This window comes from Fistularia commersonii, chromosome 13 (genome assembly GCF_037954325.1).
Source record: "Fistularia commersonii isolate RoL2024-O1a breed Wild chromosome 13, RoL_Fcom_v1.0, whole genome shotgun sequence".
Lineage (NCBI taxonomy): Eukaryota > Metazoa > Chordata > Actinopteri > Syngnathiformes > Fistulariidae > Fistularia > Fistularia commersonii.
Genome location: NC_141296.1, coordinates 12,184,795 through 12,202,435, shown reverse-complemented (window position 1 = coordinate 12,202,435; position 17,641 = coordinate 12,184,795). Strand labels below are relative to the sequence as shown.

General features: G+C 38.0%; 1 protein-coding gene across 1 annotated transcript in view; it reads right to left on the bottom strand.

Annotated features, from left to right (window-relative positions):
* Window positions 1–17,418, bottom strand: part of rxfp1 (relaxin family peptide receptor 1) — an 89,776-nt gene extending 72,358 nt beyond the window's left edge. The window contains exon 1 of the mRNA XM_086158546.1: window positions 17,273–17,418. Within this exon, the coding sequence (XP_086014672.1) occupies window positions 17,273–17,315 (43 nt within the window). The 5' untranslated portion in view covers window positions 17,316–17,418. The remainder of the gene's footprint in view (window positions 1–17,272) is intronic.
* Between the last annotated feature and the right edge of the window lie 223 nt (window positions 17,419–17,641).

Here is a 17,641-nt window from a genome sequence, read left to right as displayed (position 1 = left end):
GTTCCTGGTAGCTTCATGCTTGATACTTCTCTAATCTTTGGCGCTTAATTTGCGCCTTTCCTCTCAACACGTTTCTTGTGACCCTGTTGACCATTTGCAACAAAAAGTTTGATGGTTCCATGATCACACCCCAATATCGTAGGCATTACAAGAGTGCTGCATCCCTCTGAGAGACTTTATACTATTTTTGACTTTGCAGAGTCAGTTAAATTGCTTTTTTTGGCCCATTTTTCCCGAGGAGACAAATCTGCCTAATAATTATGCACACCTTGATATAGGGTGTTGATCTCCTTGGGCCACACCCTCTCACGTTAATGAATACACATCACCTGATGCGCATTAAATCCAATAAGCATTCAAGTTTATACAGCTTGGAGTTAGAAATTATGGATAAAATGATGATATGGTCAAAGTAATAACTTGCCTAATAATTGTGCATGCAGTGTATGGGTCTCTCTACTTAGACAGCCGCTCCCGCGGATCAAAAGATGGGTGGATTGATGACTGAGGTTTTGGAGCTACTCTCACTATTCTAGGCAGATTGTTTAATTTCCTCAAATCAATACATGCAATATCACCTAGTTCTCAGCAGTGACACGAGTGGCTAAAATAAGCAGCTTTTCCATGGGGACAAGCTTGGTCAAACAGAAATGGGGACAAATCTCAGCTGTCTAGGCAGAGCACACGTTAGATCTGCCATTCCTTGAACTTGAAAGAATTCGGGCATCTGGTGAGGACACCTTCTGTAAGAGGCTTTCAGGGCATATCTAACTGCAGCAATTCAGTATGGTTGACAGAAAAATGGTTTCTAGCCTGGGAACCCCTAGAGGTCTTGAGTATGTTGCCGTATGATATCTGGGTCAAATTATTCATTTCACAGCTGCTACGAACCACCCCTGGATGAGCTAAAGAAAATGGATAGACTGGTATCAATGGTATAGTTCATGAAAAAAATAATAAAAATAAATAAATCTATTTTTATTTCATTAACATCATCATTTTCACCGTATTTGTCTTCCACAGCAAACTGAAGTATAGCGTTAGATAAACAATGAGTACAGAAATGTCACTCATGAATTTGTCACAAATGAAAGTCCTTGCTCGTCTTGCTAAACACACACTCTCTCTTCCTGATCTTTGAGAACCGCACTTTGACAATTATTTCCTCATTTACTTTGGCTTGTGGTCAGTAAAAATTTATTTTACTGTCATACAGGGCAAGCGGTCTGGTGGAACAGTGCAGCCCAAGATAGACCCTCTGAGATTTGGTTTTGAGGGGGGGGATTTGTTTTCTCACTTGAAAATAAGAACTAACTTAAAAGAATCAAGTCTGCGAGCAGCATATTCCTATATCTTCCACTTGTACCCATGTCATGTTTGTCTTGACAAACCTGTGAATATCAAACTGCATTCACAAACATCACTCCATTCACTGCAAAGTTTTCTCCAAGGCAGTTCGCTTACATGGCCTACTTGAATACAAGAGAATCACCAGAATGACAACAAAAAGGGTGATTTATACAAAACAGCAGTTCAAGTATGCGAACAGATGATAGAACACAACCATTCTGTAGCTGGAACATGCTGGAAGCCTTAAAAAATAAAGCCCTTAAAAACGTAAATAGCTGCTTGTGCTGTTATGAATGCACTTGTAAGGATTTGGCTTAGAGACACCAGAAAATTGAGCTAGATCACTTTCATCTACCATGTATTTGTTAAATATAATTTAGCAAAAACATGAAGAAGCATCTAAGTCATTATAAATTACATTATTAAAATGTTAGCTTTTGCCCTTGATCAAAAAGATACGAGCAAAATTGCTCAATTTTGAATTTGCAGTATTATTACAGTATTATTATTAAGAATTTGCGACATTCTGAGAAGAAATGCAGGAGGAAAGTAGTGACACAACAATTTTAGATGTTACTCCGAAATTTGATAGAAACCGAAGTGATGGCATTAATGTTTGACATACAGCAATGCAGCAGTTACATGTGGAAAATGTGGAGGATCTAACTTATTACTGAGGCAATGAATACTGTAAATAGGCTCATAGATTAGTAATTAACTCAATGTATTTTAATTAAAATTGCAACTTCTAAATCCTTGTGGCAATTCTGTTACTGATGTATACTATATGTAGTATCAAGCCATTACAAGGAATTAAATTATTGAGTTTCTAAGTAATGAACAAGGTATTAGTATCAAAGTCAATATTTGTTTTTTTGCTACTGTCTGCTACAAAAGGTTAAGTAAAACAATTCCGAGCCTATTTTAAATATCACTGATCAATTGATCAGAAGCATAATTGCATTGTAATTTAAAAGTTGACAGCTTCTCACTGTGTAAGAACAATTTAATGTTTAATGCATTTTAACAAAAGTTAAAATGGGATTACCCGTTAATCCTATTTGACCGTATATAAATGCTCAGCATTTTTCTCGAGATTCATTTTACATCGAATTATTGGTTTTTCACAATAAACTGACGGTCATCTGAAGCTATCTTGTCATGAGTGTTCTAACATCTTAAAGCAGGGTCAGTTTCACAGCTGGTTGAATATTTAACTGGGAAGTTTTGAAGCCAGTGACTGGGCTCGCTCCCCACAGAACAGATGTCTTTGCCATTTCTGGGCAGGCGTCTTTAAAAGTTCAAACGCGACCAAAAGCGGCCAGGCCTTGACATTTAGGACCCCTATGTCGAGAGCTCGCTGCCGAGTGATCGAAGACTAAGGATGGCGCTGTTGGTTTGACTTTTTTTTTTTCCAAGTCATTCATTTTGACACACTGCCGCACGAAAGTGTAAACTTTCATGAATCTTTTCTGGATCATTCCTGATTTTTTCCCCATTAAACTCGAAATTATATGGAGTTACTGTTAAGCATAAGGGATCTTTAGCTGCCACTGGTTTGGCTGGAAAAATTTGCTTCAGATAATGTTCAGATCAATGGAAATTAGCTATGAGCTACAATCTGGTACAAACATCTCTGCCTCTGTGGTTAATGTAATTGCACACTGGCCTAAAAAACTTCTAAACAAACAAACAAACAAACAAACAAACAATGAATACTAGCATTAAACTGTTGAATTTCCATCCAACACAGCACCAGTGAATGAATCACAGGATTATCATTGCCAGGATGTTTTTTAAGTTTCTGCGAATCAGAACAATAAGTAAATACCCTTAATTCAAAATGTGTAAACACATAAAAAAAAAAAAAAGAATCTCTACTTCCTCCTCTACATGTGCACACATGTGTTACATAAGTGCAAGGGTCACTGTAGGAATGATGCAATCAGGACATTAAATAGACGAGACAACTTTGAGACAGAACAAACTAAATATTTTTCTTACCGAAAAGAAAACAAATGTTTCAAAAGAAATATTTCACTACATTATATCTGGTCAAATGCACTCTGCAATTCCCCACTCAGGGCCCTGAGTGTTTTCATTTGAAGAATGATTTGATAAAATCACAGTATATTATCTTTCGTGAACAAGGGGGCATTTATATTTATCAATCTCATAGCTGGTTCAAAATCAATACAATTTCCCAGAAGTGAACTACAATGCCTCTACGGTCTCAGCCGAGGAAAACCTTTTTTTATGTCCAAAAAAAACAATAATCAGGCTGCCAACATAATGCATACAGATAATTAAATGTGTGAAAAAAACTTGGAAAGGAAAATATTCAGATATATTTCCGGCATACAAAAGGAGGTCAGTGCTTTTTACAAATTACCAGCCAAAAAATGAAAACTCTTGGTGTAATCATAGACTGAAAAGACCCTAAATAGCTCTAATTAAATACAATTACAGTTGTAATAAGTTTTTTTCCGGAAGATCTATTTTATTAGGGTCTCTACATGGTCTTGGCAAAAACTCGGAGATACAAGTCAACCAGAACACCGTTGCCAGAGTCCTGAAAAACATCAAGAAAGTGGAGCACATTTTACTAGTTCTTATATGACAGTGCTACACTGGCTTCCCGTTGGTCAACAGATTTTATCCCCCTCAAAAAGGCACTCTTAAAAAACAGCTTTCTGTTTCTTTTTATAATTGGGACTCCTTTAGAGCACATGTGTCAAACTCACAGCCCGCGAGCCAAATGTGGCCCGCGAGAACCTCTTGAAATAAAGGCAATAGCATACATTGATCATAAACTACCTTTCCCGCAATTCATGCCGATCACGTTACCCGCGAAGTGTCGGCATCCCACTTTTAGATCGCGGTATATCCACATTAACGCCGTTTTCAACAAGTGAAACTGAGAAATACAAATGATCCCTAAATGTCCAGGAAGATAAAAGTTGATACAGATGGAAGACTGTTTCAAGAAAGATGGGATTTGATTTATCATCTTGGATTTGATTAATTTAACATTAAGGAATAGTTACATTTAGTTACATTTTACTGTCACATGTGGCCCTTTGAGGGCGACTATGATGCTGTTATGGCCCTTGGTGAAAATGAGTTTGACACCCCTGCTTTAGAGCAAAGAAGGCGTCCAGATAAATGGAAGGAGGCTACTGCTGACAAGTGAAAGCCCCGAGGAACAAAACAACCTTAGATTGGCTGCAATGAGAACACCAGTTATAAGCATGTGTGGAAGGTTGATGCTGAGCTGGAAGGGAGGGGTCTGGGATACAAAGGTGTAGAAGAGTTGAGGTCTTAAAAACACTATCTAGGTACCTTTAAAATGGAAGAATATAAAATCTTAATAAACTTTCTAGGTCATTCATTTCATAAAGCAACTAACAAAACGTTTGATATCACAATCAACCCACCTATCCATTACGGCTGTCAAATTGCTTTTTAAGAATTAATTAAAATTTTGCTAAGTCACACCAATAAATCATCGAAGTTCTCCATTATGCATTTAAGCAGCTCCTGATCTTCCTGTCTTTCTTCTTTAACATTTATTTGTGTTATTTTTTTTCTTATGTTTTTGCTTGAAATGATCATGCATCATCACGACTCCCTTATTCTTAACATCTACCAGACAGGGTCAAAAATATCATCCTGAAATATGTCAAAATAACATATTTCCCACTTAATATTAGCTCATCCTTACCTATTCTGACTGCGTGTTGGCTCTATCCTTTGCTTGAGACATGTAGGGCTCTTCTTTTATTTTCGTTTTGGTCGTTTCATGGGACAACTCAGCCAATGGTTTGACTTCATTCAACCTTATCCTCCGCATCCACTTCTCTCAGACCAACAAACTTCATGTTCTCTTTCATTACATCCATAAGTCTCCTCTTCTGTCTTCCTCTGAGATACTTATCTGACAGTACCAAACTCAGCATCCTTCTACCAATATACTCATTAGTGTCTAAAATAGATTTCCAGACCATCTCCAAAACCATGACCTTATCTAGAAAACATCTAAAAGTGCTGCCATCCGGAACACGTTCTCATCCCAGTGCGTCAACCACGTGGCCAATTTTCTCTTAGTGTCACATATCGATGTATTAGAACGTTTAAATGAACCACGAAGCACAATGTGGACATCAATATTGGCATCTTTATCTTATCCTAACCAAAGTAAAAGCTGGTACTTTCCAAATCTTTCTGTCAGAAATGAGAAATTGCATTCCTCCACTGACATAGCACCGGAAAAGACACTTTTCCAGGTTTTTCGAAAAACAACATTCCAGGTGCGTCCAAACATGGCGAGACGGGGGTTCCAATGCACCAGCATGTGACGCAGGCTTGGACTGAGAGCGTCTAGACCCTGGACACATTCCTGATGCTATCTATACTTGTCATCCACAGACAACCTTGCCATTTTCAATGTCTGCTATCTCTAGCTCTGCTTTCTGTCTTTTCTTCAATGTCACTTTCGCCAAACCATACAGCACCGCTGGTCTCATCACTGTCTAGTATACCTTTTAGTTGATACTCTTTTGTCACTTATTACCACTTACACTTTTCTCCACCCATGCCAGCCTGCTAGCACATGTTTCTTCACCTCTTTCTGAATTCTCTGGACTGCTGACCATAACGACTGTACTTGGAATCCTCCTTATTCTTCATCTCTTCTCCCTATAGCCTAACTGTTCCACTCTCATTCAAACACACAGTGTATATACTGTCATACTGCAAATAACCTTCAGTCCTCTACAAATCACAATGATATCTGTAGAAAATCCCTGCCTGACCTCATCTGTCAGCCTTTCCATCACCATAGCGAACAAGAATGGACTCACAGGTGATCAACAATTTCCTTCGGGATAAATAAAATTGTTCTCATCTCATCAGCCACTGTCAGCCACTGTCTCAAAGTGAGCATACATCTCTTGCACCACGGTAAAATACTTTGCTGTGACCCCGGACTTCCTTGCACTGTACCACAGCTCCTCTCTGCACCCTGTCCAATGCTTTTTTCCAGATCTGAGCTTCACTATCCAAATTCTCAAAGAAAATACTGCAACGGTGGTATTCTAACTTACTGCTCACAAATGGTCACTTCTGATCTTAGGCAAGTTTCCATTAGTTTTTAATATAATGTCCTATTATGTCTCATCAACTAATACCCTTGTAGTCTCCCTCATTCTTAGAAATCTTTCCCTCCCTAACATCCTGTTAATAAGCCAGTAAAAACTCCTAGACACAGGTATATACTCACTGTGGACGATTTTATAATTTAGCAGGTAGAGTACTGTAGCATCCTACGGGAAGTGATCAACAATTAAGAGTGGTTGGTAAACTTTTCTTTTATTCAAACGGTTACATCAAAAATCAACAGCACTTGTTACCTTTGCGCCTCTGAAACTCACCATCGTGCACACCCCGCTGCCCCCATCCAAAACATGTTCACAGCCAGCAGGAATTAACAGAACTTCCTCTTAACAGTCCTGTAGGGTTGCTATAGTTCTATGATTCATGCTGTTGAAACAGCACAAATGTTTGCATGCTGAAATGCCTCAGCTGTTCATATTGTTTTGGCCACATAAAAAGAGCTTGAAAAGGCTTGTATTGCACACATGTACAGTTTATATACAAAACACGGATGCTATTGTGCAATGTCATTTACAATATCATTAAAGCTTTTGTGTGCAAAAGAATAAAATAAACATAAGAATTGTTTTTGCAGTCTGAATGAAAAGCGTTTGAAATCTCTAGTGTCTTGTTTTGGTCTTTTGCCAGTGAGATGTTTTGATCTACCTTGCTGATGGCAGCTCCTTACATGAGAAGATATGTGCAGAAGACGTAATATCACAAAAAAAAAAAAAAAAAAATCCAATTTAGACACCCTTGCTGGATATTCTAATGGTGTTCGAGCTCCTTGAAAAATGAATATGTCTCTCTTGGTTGCATCCATGTTTGTGTAGCTGTGTAAATGATGTTGCTCAAGTTCCTTCATGTAAATCTTCACAGTTAGAGGTCAAACTATTTATAACCCTGAGTTGATAAAATGTCCTTAAATTAGATATTACATTGATATTTATGAATCAGGTATTATTTCAATTTATATTCATACAACAATTGGCATAAGAGTTTATCTATCTGTTAAGATTCCAAGTTCAAGGTTGGATGTTGTAAATGTTTTTTCAGATTTGATGTATCAGGCAAAAAAAAATTCAGAGAAATATCCAGCACATTTATATTTTTCTTTGCCAATTTCCTGAAAATGTCAGTATCATATCAAATTAATAGCTTCAAGCTGTTGATCATACTACTGAATTATTTTTGTTTGTTTGGAGATAATGTTGGCATATCGTAACACTAATTTTTGCTGTTTTTGAGTTTGGCAGCTGGATTTTAACCACCAGAACATGAAATTAATTCTACCAATTGTAAGACTCTTAAATTTTACCTTTTCATTTAAGAATCGACAAGGATTCTACTCACCACCTCGGCACTTCATGATTGATCTTGCAGTTGCGCTGTGGGATTGCGTGTTCTTTTTGATTTTGAGTAAAGTCTCAAATACTGGCCCAGAGCTCTGCAAGCAATTTCTTAATCTCTGCAAGACCACAGGTGACTTCATATGAAGGAACCCAAGGTATGTACTTTTCTTGAAGGAGGATTTGACAATTGCTGAATAAATAACCCGTTAATATGTATCATTTTACGGAAGGTTTTTAGAATTTTGAAATTATTTCTGCCACTATGACAATTATCATGACACTGTTTGAATGAGTGACTACACAAAGTAGAACTTTATATGTTAGAAAGAGTTTTCAATTAAGAGTTTGTCATTGTTTTATCTCCCGTGGAAGTTGATGCCTGCTTACATGGATCAGGATTCCATTAATCCCACGCCAGACAACCTTGAGGCTGTCCTTGAAGGCTCAAGTTACTGGATATTAATCATAATCAAATTTAGTGAGATAAGTCACAGAGCAACTTTTTAGCTGTCTTTCTTTTTAAGCTTTATGCATGTGAATTCATGTGAAAAATTTAATGATGAGAATTGTGTGAATATCTTCCACGCTTATAGAGGGAAGCATATATTAAATGTATTATTTTGAATTTGTTTTATTTGTTATTATGTTTCACTCATGCCAAACACATTCTAATGTTTGAAAAATCCATTTTATGTATAATCTAAATCCAAGTGTGGGTATGTCTAAAGTGGCTAATCTTCAGTTTGGTACAGTATATATTTTTCACGTTCTTGGGTTTTCTTTCTAAATACATAATATGGTTCTGACTTCTCTTATAATAATACCAATAATATTACTTTTTAATTTATATAAAATATTTTATTCTATTTTTATAATAATATATGTTTTATATATATATATATATATATATATATAATATGTAATACTATATAATATATAATAATATTTTGATATTTTAATACTTCTTAATTGTATATAATATTACTGACATTCTTGAAGCATCCTGCCGAACACTCTTAATCAATCTTGTCATAATTTTGGCAGTCATTTCAATTTGTTTTTAAAAGCCAGGTTATCTGCATGCAAAGCAAAGCTTTTATCCATACCAGGCGTTTCAATTTCTGAGAAGACAATTTTACAGAATAAACATTAGTCCATCAAACAGAGCTATAAGCCATTTCCTCCTCGCTTTCTAATCCCTGCGAAAAGCTGCAGAATGACTTTACTATGACCTAATCAAACAGTGTGAAGAGACCCTGCGCATGGGCAGGACAGTGCAATGGCCTGGAAAGAGTATTATCAGAGGTTCAATATGTCACCCGTGGCCAGAAGATTGTGGCTGCATAGAAGCTTGCATGAGTTACCGGGTGGTGAAATGCAGCTACTCATGGATACATTTTTGTAACGTGATAGTCCAGGTCATCAGGCAGGAGATGCAACAAGAGGAATGACTTCATTTTTAAATAGATGGTATTCAAGGCTGAGAAAATAGTCAATTTCTGCTGAATTTCACTAATAAATGAACAAATACGACACAAGTTATTTCAAATATTATATTCAAATCTTTGTACTTTTTAAGACCTTAAAATACTTGATAGCCTTAACTTTGACACTTTATGTTTTATTGTATTTCTTATTCTCCCTCCTTCCTACTATTATCTATTATTGTTTATGTTTTTGCTTGAAACTCTGGCACAACAATTTCCTTCGGGATAAATAAAGTTGTTCTTATCTTATTCTTATTTATCGCATACACTGAAAAAACATAGTACGGCGTACAGTGGAATGTTCAAATCTTTAAAAGATTCAAATCTATTCAAATTCAAATCTTTGTACTTTTTAAGACCTTAAAACACTTTATAGCCTTGACTTTGACACTTTATATTTTTATTTGTATTTCTTATTCTCCCTCCTTCCTACTATTATCTATTATTGTTTTACTTGAAACTCTGGCACATCAATTTCCTCGGGATAAATAAAGTTGTTCTTATTCTTATTCTTATATATAACAATTCAACTATTAATACTTCTTTTTTTCTTGCTTTGCCGCAGGACAGAATTTGGTTATGGCTGAATTGCAGTTTGCAGATTCGTCAATCATTTAGTTGATGACTTGCTTACAAAAATATGACTTCCAATTATTCTGATCTAGGATTAATTGACAAAAGTCATTAAAAACAGCCAAAATCCCAGCCCATCAAATTTGAATCTTAAGCGATGTCTTGACATTTTCTATGAAAATAACTTGGGACTGTTGTGTTTTTTGTAAAGAAAAGATGGCCATGTCATTATTTTTAACAATCAAGTATGCATTATTAAATGCAGCCTCAGGGCGTCACGGGCCAGTGTCTCCCTGAGCCCGGATAAATGCAGAGGGTTGCGTCTGGAAAGGCATCCGGTGTAAAACTTCTGCCAAAACCAAACATGCGAATCAAACCTTATAATCTCATACGGTCCGGGTTAATAACAGCCACTACTGGTACCAGTGACTTACAGGGAACTAATGGTAACTGGGCTACTGTAGGTCTAAGAAGGAGAGGAGGAAGGTGTGTTTGGAAGCAGAGAGAGACTTTGGGAGACTTTGGGTTCACTTTGGGAGTGACCAGGATGGATAGGATCAGGAATGAGTCCATCAGAGGAACAGCACATGTTAGATGTTTTGGTGAGAAGGTCAGAGGAGCCAGTCTGAGATGGTTGGGTCATGGACAGAGGAGGGATAGTGAATATATTGGTAGACGGATGCTGGAATTGGAGCTGCCAGGCAGGAGGTGTAGAGGAAGACCAAAGAAGATTTATGAATGTTGTGAGAGAAGATATGAAGGTAGTTGGTGTGAGAGAGGAGGAAACAGAGAATACGGTTAGATGGAGAAGGTTGATTCACTGTGGCGACCCCTGAAGGGAAAAGCCGAAAGGAAAAGAAGAATTATACAGTATTAAATATTCTGGTTGTCCTCTTCATCCTCTTTTGCTAAATGAGACGGTGAAGATAAACCACGCACTACATCCATCTAAGAACAGACAGTGAGAAAAAATTAAAATTGGATGTGTAGCATTACCTTTAACGCTTCGAAGTATTCTGAACTAAAGAGCAGTGATTACGTGTTCACTCAAATATGCATTTGATTTGCAACTCTGCTATTCACAACCGTATTTATGATTTCCTCATTAAAATAGTAGCCTTGTAAATTTATACTATCTTAATTTCATGCTGTTATCCTATGACAGACTTAAAAAGCCTGCAGGAAAGGAGGAATCTCAGTGGAATGTTAGGTCTTTGGCTGGTTATTAAACTAATCCTCAAGCTGGAAGCACAGTTGTATATTTTTCACCATCTGTATTTTGCAAGTCAAAGGCAGAGTCTTAGTAGGGTTCGAAAATAAATAAATTGTACTATCATTGAAAAGGTCTTGCTGACAGCAGAGGTACGTCAACACCTGCAAATCAGTGTAAATGGGGTATTCGGACTTGAAGTGAAATTAAAATCAGTAAAAATTGGCTATTGGCAATTCAAAGAGGAATTGGGCGGAAATGTTCATTCATCTCTGCACTCACCGCAAGGACTTATCTGCTGCTTTGATTCACAACCGTGCCACTCCTCCATGGTAACTCTAATAAATCACGGATACCACAAGTGGAAGTGACTACCCTTGAAAAACGTTGAAAAATTAAATAATATAAGAAATAAAATAAAATAAGAATAAAATAAGAAATATTATCAAAATAGTGGAAAAAAATTGTGTCTTTTTTTTTTTTTTACAATAAATATGATTAATTCCTGAAAATGTCTTGCAAATGTACTAGTATACAACATGAAAGAAATATATACTGGCATTGTCTGGAATAGGATTTTTTTTTTTCCTAAATTAAGAGCATTATTTGTTTGAATTTGTATCTATCCATCTATCTAGTCTGTGAAAATATTTCAGAGCCTGAAGCAGTTGCATTGCAGGATATGTCCCATAAATGGAAAACAACTCCTCATAAAACTGCTGAGAAGTCCAGCACAAAATAAATTAGGACATTTCTGTTAGCTTTTTGGATTTATTTTATTTTTTTTAACCACAAAACAAACTTTATTCAGTTCTATGACTTGCGAAAACAGATATCTCCCAAAATTCACTGACTCCCATCCATCCATTATCCACTGCTTATGCTACACTTAGGCTTGCAGAGGCTGCCGGAAACTATCCCAGCGAGAGGTGGGATAAACCCTGGACCGGTCGCCAGTCAATTACAGGGCCTTGCTGACTTAAAACAAAACAAAACTTGGTAAAAAGTGAGAAAGTAAAAAAGATAGAAACGTGGATGACCTCAAACTTGGCATCATTTGAACTTTAAACCACTAATGATTCGAAAACTGTCGGAGCGTCTGGTAATATAAATCAAAAAGTGACATTCTTTCAACAGTAAAAATAAGAGTAAGGGTTTCAGTCACTGAACAATTGCAGATTACTAATCTCAAAGTCTATCCCTTTCTCTTTTTGTAAAGATTCTTTCTTTCATTTTTTTTCATTCATTCATTATCTTCCGCTTATCCTGCACTGAGGTCGGCGTGTATGCTGGAGTCTGTCCCAAATGTCATTCGGCGAGAGGCACGATACGCCCTGGACTGGTTATCAGTTAATCCATTGTCCACATATAGAGACATAGATGAATATTTTCTCTCTCTCATACACACATTAGGGCAATTTTATCTTTTTTCCTAATTAATCAATCTCCTGCATGTTTTAGACAGTGGAAGGAAAGCGGACGACCCAGAGGAAACCCGCGCAGACACGTGGAAAACATGCAAACTCCACACAGAAAGGGGCACCGAACCCAATACGGAAAGGAATAAACCTTCAATCCGTGGAGTATTTCTGCTTTGCGTGCACGGTTGCAATCGAGACTGGAATATGAGAGCGATGTCTGGTGAGTTTAAATTTCTATTTTTCAGAACTAAAAGAGCAATCACACTTGACTGGTTAAAACTTTCCACAACTTATGTTTATTCCCATCCCTGTATGCTAGGAAGCAGTGGATACTCCAGAGCTATAGTTCAAAGACTGTGACTAATATGAAGCATGAAAGAAATTAGTCGCATTGAGATAATAGCGTAACACTACAATTTCATAAGACAGCTCAAACCTTTCCGCTGACTAATTCTCCTATATCCTGAATGGCACATATTTTGAGTGAACGGTAGTCCGACATGACTTCAAATCCTTTGTTCCGATTACTAGGATCATATTAAGTTAAATACAAATTACATAGCCTATGTTACAAAGGGGAAACAGTCCCCATTTAGAATTCACATCCCTAAATGTGTAATTTTACATGAAATGCTAAGACTCTTAAAACCTCTTTTTTTTGTGTTTTGTATAATGAGAAGTGTGCAAATCAAAATGTATGAGCAGTTCATTTTTATAATGTTTTATGTGTACGCGTATCCAACAGTTTATTTTCAGCGAATACAATTTGTATTAAAATAATTGAAAAGACAAGCGCCACATACAGACCAGACACAGACAAAAACAAGCTCGTCCAAATTAGCGTCAGGATTAAAATCGCTTTTTTCCCCTCCGCTCACATTCAAACATCCGTCTCAAAAAAAGCGATAACCGTCAAGAAAAATAGCAAGACCTTCATCGAGCTGTCGAGCTGTCGAATTTACAAACATTCGGAGGAAGCAACAGCAACATATTTCTCAGAGGCTAAGAGAACAGCTACGAAGTTAAAACTTCAATGTCTGTTTGAGGAAGATGCCAAAAAGAGCCGGGCTATGTGTACAGCCGGATGATAAACTTGATCGTTGGCATGCAAAAGATCAGGATAGATGGTAAACATATCTATGCCACAGTGACTGACAGACTTTTTATTCTCTCTCCCCTCTATATAAACAATCTGAGAGAATTTCCAATTTCACAAAGCAACCAAAAGGAATGAAAGGACTGCGACTGAGACGCCTGTTTAAGATGATTGGCATGATGCGCTGAGGGGTAAATAAATTATGTTTTTCAATTCAATATTGTAAACTAAGTGTTTTTGCATAATGAGTACTTTTCGCTTTGAACAACATTCTGACAATGTCAATGTACTTTTCTCTTGACAAAGAAAAAAAAAGGACTGGCCAGTACTGACTTGAATTTAAATCATTGTATTACTTTAAATAATGGATGGTGAATGTATAAACGAAGATATATTCATTTTGATATAACACTGCGTATCTGATTTACAGTACTTTTAACCGTTTTACCTTAATGTCAGACACCAGACTCCAGGTTTATCAGGTGGTACATTTTAGGCAAAAATAATATTCAGGCTTGCGCTGAAATTCAACTTTGGAGTTCCGGCCGAGAATATCAGAATCGACTTGCCAAAGTCATGCTGTTTGGACATTAAAATTTCCCAGACGTGTCCTGTGAGGTTTTGGAAAAGATTGCTTGATTCGATTTCCTGTACACATACTTTGTTCAACTTCAGTTGCAGGTTATTGACCAATTCAGCTACCATTAGTGAAGTTGCAATGGCAGACCAAGCAGGAAAAAAAGACAACTCTACCTTTTTTATGTGACAATTGAAAGTGCTGTTTTTTTTTTTTCCCCAATAGATTCTTGTCAAAATCTTTTGTGTGGCAACTGGACTGGTTTTACTATATTCTATTTTTCAATAGAATATATTTTCCACTGTTTATACTATCTAACCCAACTCAAACTTCAACATTTACAAAAAATACACTCACAAAAAAAAAAAAAACACTCTTCAATTTTCCTTTCCGAGTGCATCAAAAGGAAATGTATATATCATTTTATAGTGCACGAGCGATTGAATGCCAATCACTTAAGACAGTCATACCAAACAAAAAAAACAAGAGTCGTGGTTGATTAATTTTCCTTATCAATCAAGCACAGCTGTCAAGGACAAACTCAATCTTCCACATGTGGAGATACTACCTTCAAGATAAACAGCTGAGGAAAACAAAGTTGCAGCCTCTGAAATTGGGGTTGCCAAATAATCCATTTGACCAATAATTGGCTTAGATATTAAGGTGGTTGTATTAAATGCAGCCTCAGGGCGACACGGGCCGGTGTCTCCCCGAGCCCGGATAAATGCAGCGGGCAGCGTCTGGAAGGGCATCCGGTGTAAAACTTTTGCCAAAACCAAAAATGCAAATGAATTCTGATAATCTCATACCGGATCGGTCGAGGTCCGGGTTTACAACGACCGCCATTGGTTCCAATGACCTACAGGGTACCAGTGGAAAGTGGACTACCGTAGGTCAGAGAAGGAGAGGAGGCGTGTTTGGAAGCAGAGAAGAGGAAAGGCAAGAGTCTGGGAGTGTAGGAGCTTTGAATATCGGGAGTATGACAAGAAAAGATACTGAGTTGGTCGATGTGACGCAGAGAAGGAAGTTGGATATACAGTGTATCCAGGAGACCAGGTGTGAATATAGTAAGGCTAGAAGCTTAGGAGCAGGTTTTAAGTTGTACCTTCATGGTACTGACAGGAAGAGAAACGGAGCAGGAGTTATCTTGAAGGAGGAGTTTGTTAGGAATGTTCTGGAGGTGAAAAGAATGTCAGATAGACGTATGAGTCTGAAACTGGAAATTGAAGGTGTGATGGTCAGTGTTGTTAGTGGACGTTCTGGAATGAGTTAGATGAAGTGATGCAGAATATCCCCAGAGATGACAGGGTGGTAATTGGTGCAGACTTCAATGGGGAAGTTGGTGAAGGCAATAGAGGGGATGAAGAAGAGACGGGCAGATTTGGTATAGGAACGAGGAGGGACAGATGGGGCTAGATTTTGCAAAAAGGATGAAAATAGCTGTAGCGGACCCCTTTTTTTTCCAGAAATGACTGGAACATGGGGTAACTTGTAAGAGCGGCAGTAGGAGCTCGCAGGTAGACTACATCTTGTACCGACAAGGTAACCTGAAAGAGATCGGTGACTGCAAAGTAGAGAGTGAAGCCAGACAGCATCGGATGGTGGTTTGTGGGATTGATCTGGTGACAAGGAAGATCAAGAGGACAAAGGCTGCGCAGAGGACAAAGTGGTGGAATTGGATCTGCGAAGCAGGAGGTCTAGGGAAAGACCATAGAGAAGATTTACAGAGGCAGTGAGAAAGGATATGAAGTTAGTTGGTGTGAGAAAAGTGGATACAGAGAATAGGTTTAGACCGAGGAGGTTGATTGGCTGTGGCGACCCCAGAAGGAAAATCCGAAAGGAGTAGAAGAAGAAGACTAAGGTGGTTGTGTTGTTCGGCTACCTATCCAGATATGCGGTCCTCTGCCGCAGCCTTCACTCCACTACACTACTCCGACTCTGCTTCCTCTGTGACAAAAATAACAAAGACAGTTCTGCTTTGGTACGAGAGCAGGAAAAGGATTTATACTAACCACTATCTGAAGTGAATTCATGATGGCTAGCTGATTTTCCCATTATTTGGTGATTTACTCTTTTAATATGTTATTGTGTTCAGCTTTAGAATCTGTTGGATTTTATAGATTTTATAATTCATGCACTTTAAGCCAAAAAAAGGGGGGGGGTCAAGGTTACTTATATTACTTTCCCTTTCCTTTAAGTCTGACAAAGAGATCCGTCGGAATGAAATATTGATGACTCTAGCAAATGATTAATGCGATAGAGAAATGCACGTACGGAAAATACTTTGGGGTGTTTTGTCAGAAAAAAATATAGGGCTCTGCCCCGACGCCACAAACAATTTTTGAAGTCTCTTTGTGAATGTCTTCCAGTGCTTTGACACATCTGCTGCTGCTCCGGCAAAAGTCAACTACTGGGGGCAATTCGGAGAACAGATTTTTTTTTGATAGCTAAAGTTGTCCCGGGGATCAAAAATCAAATTACGCTACAGAACTGACACTTTTGGGATTGGGTCTTTAAAATCCTGATGAAATTACAAACATTTATCCCCTGTGCCTTCCACATGTTGGACATAACAAATGTGACTTGATACATTTCTTCTTGCGGGAACTGGAGATCCTTCCAGGGGAATAGTGAACGCACCAATTCAATTGCCTCCTACTTCTTATGGTATCTCAAATTTGCAGGCCACTTAGAAAATAAATGAGTTGCGATTCGGATTGCAGAGGGAGTACTTATACAGTACATCTTTCTAGAGCCCCCAGTGATTTTAGTGCCTAGACTTGTACGTTTGCGGGGCATATTTAGAATTATTCTCTTGGCACAATTACATTTTATTTTTTTCCGCACAAAACACCTCTCAGCTTGAGAATGTCCCACTTATTTTTCATGAGCTCACACTAAATATTCAGTTCCCCTAATAGGGGGGAAAAAAGCCACTAAAGCAGTCGAAATGGGTGCAGGTTTAACTGACAAAACGCACGGCGAGTGCCTGCGGGAGTCTTAACGCCAAAAGACGCCCCGCGGAGCCGGTAGGAAGAGTTGCTAAACTTACCTGACACCCCATAAGCCAAAATGACAGCCACAAAAACTTGCATGACACCTTCTGAAGTTTTCTTCTGAAATCGCTCGGTTGTTGCGAAGCCGGGAGCGCCTCTGTGGACTAAAAAAAGAGAAAAAAAAAGGAGAAAAGAAAAAAATCGGAACCCTTTGCGTAAATACTTCTGCAATACAACACTAACACTTGGGATGGTGGTAATAATAACATCAAGGGTAAAAGTTGGTCTAATCGAGTCCGCGGGGTGGATGCACCTGCAGACACTCGTCAGGACCGACTCGGTCTGCAGCCGGTTCGCCGGTGAGCTCGACGGAAGGCGCCAGTTGCCATGACGCACTTGCAGCAGCGGAGGCGCAGCGCGCTGAG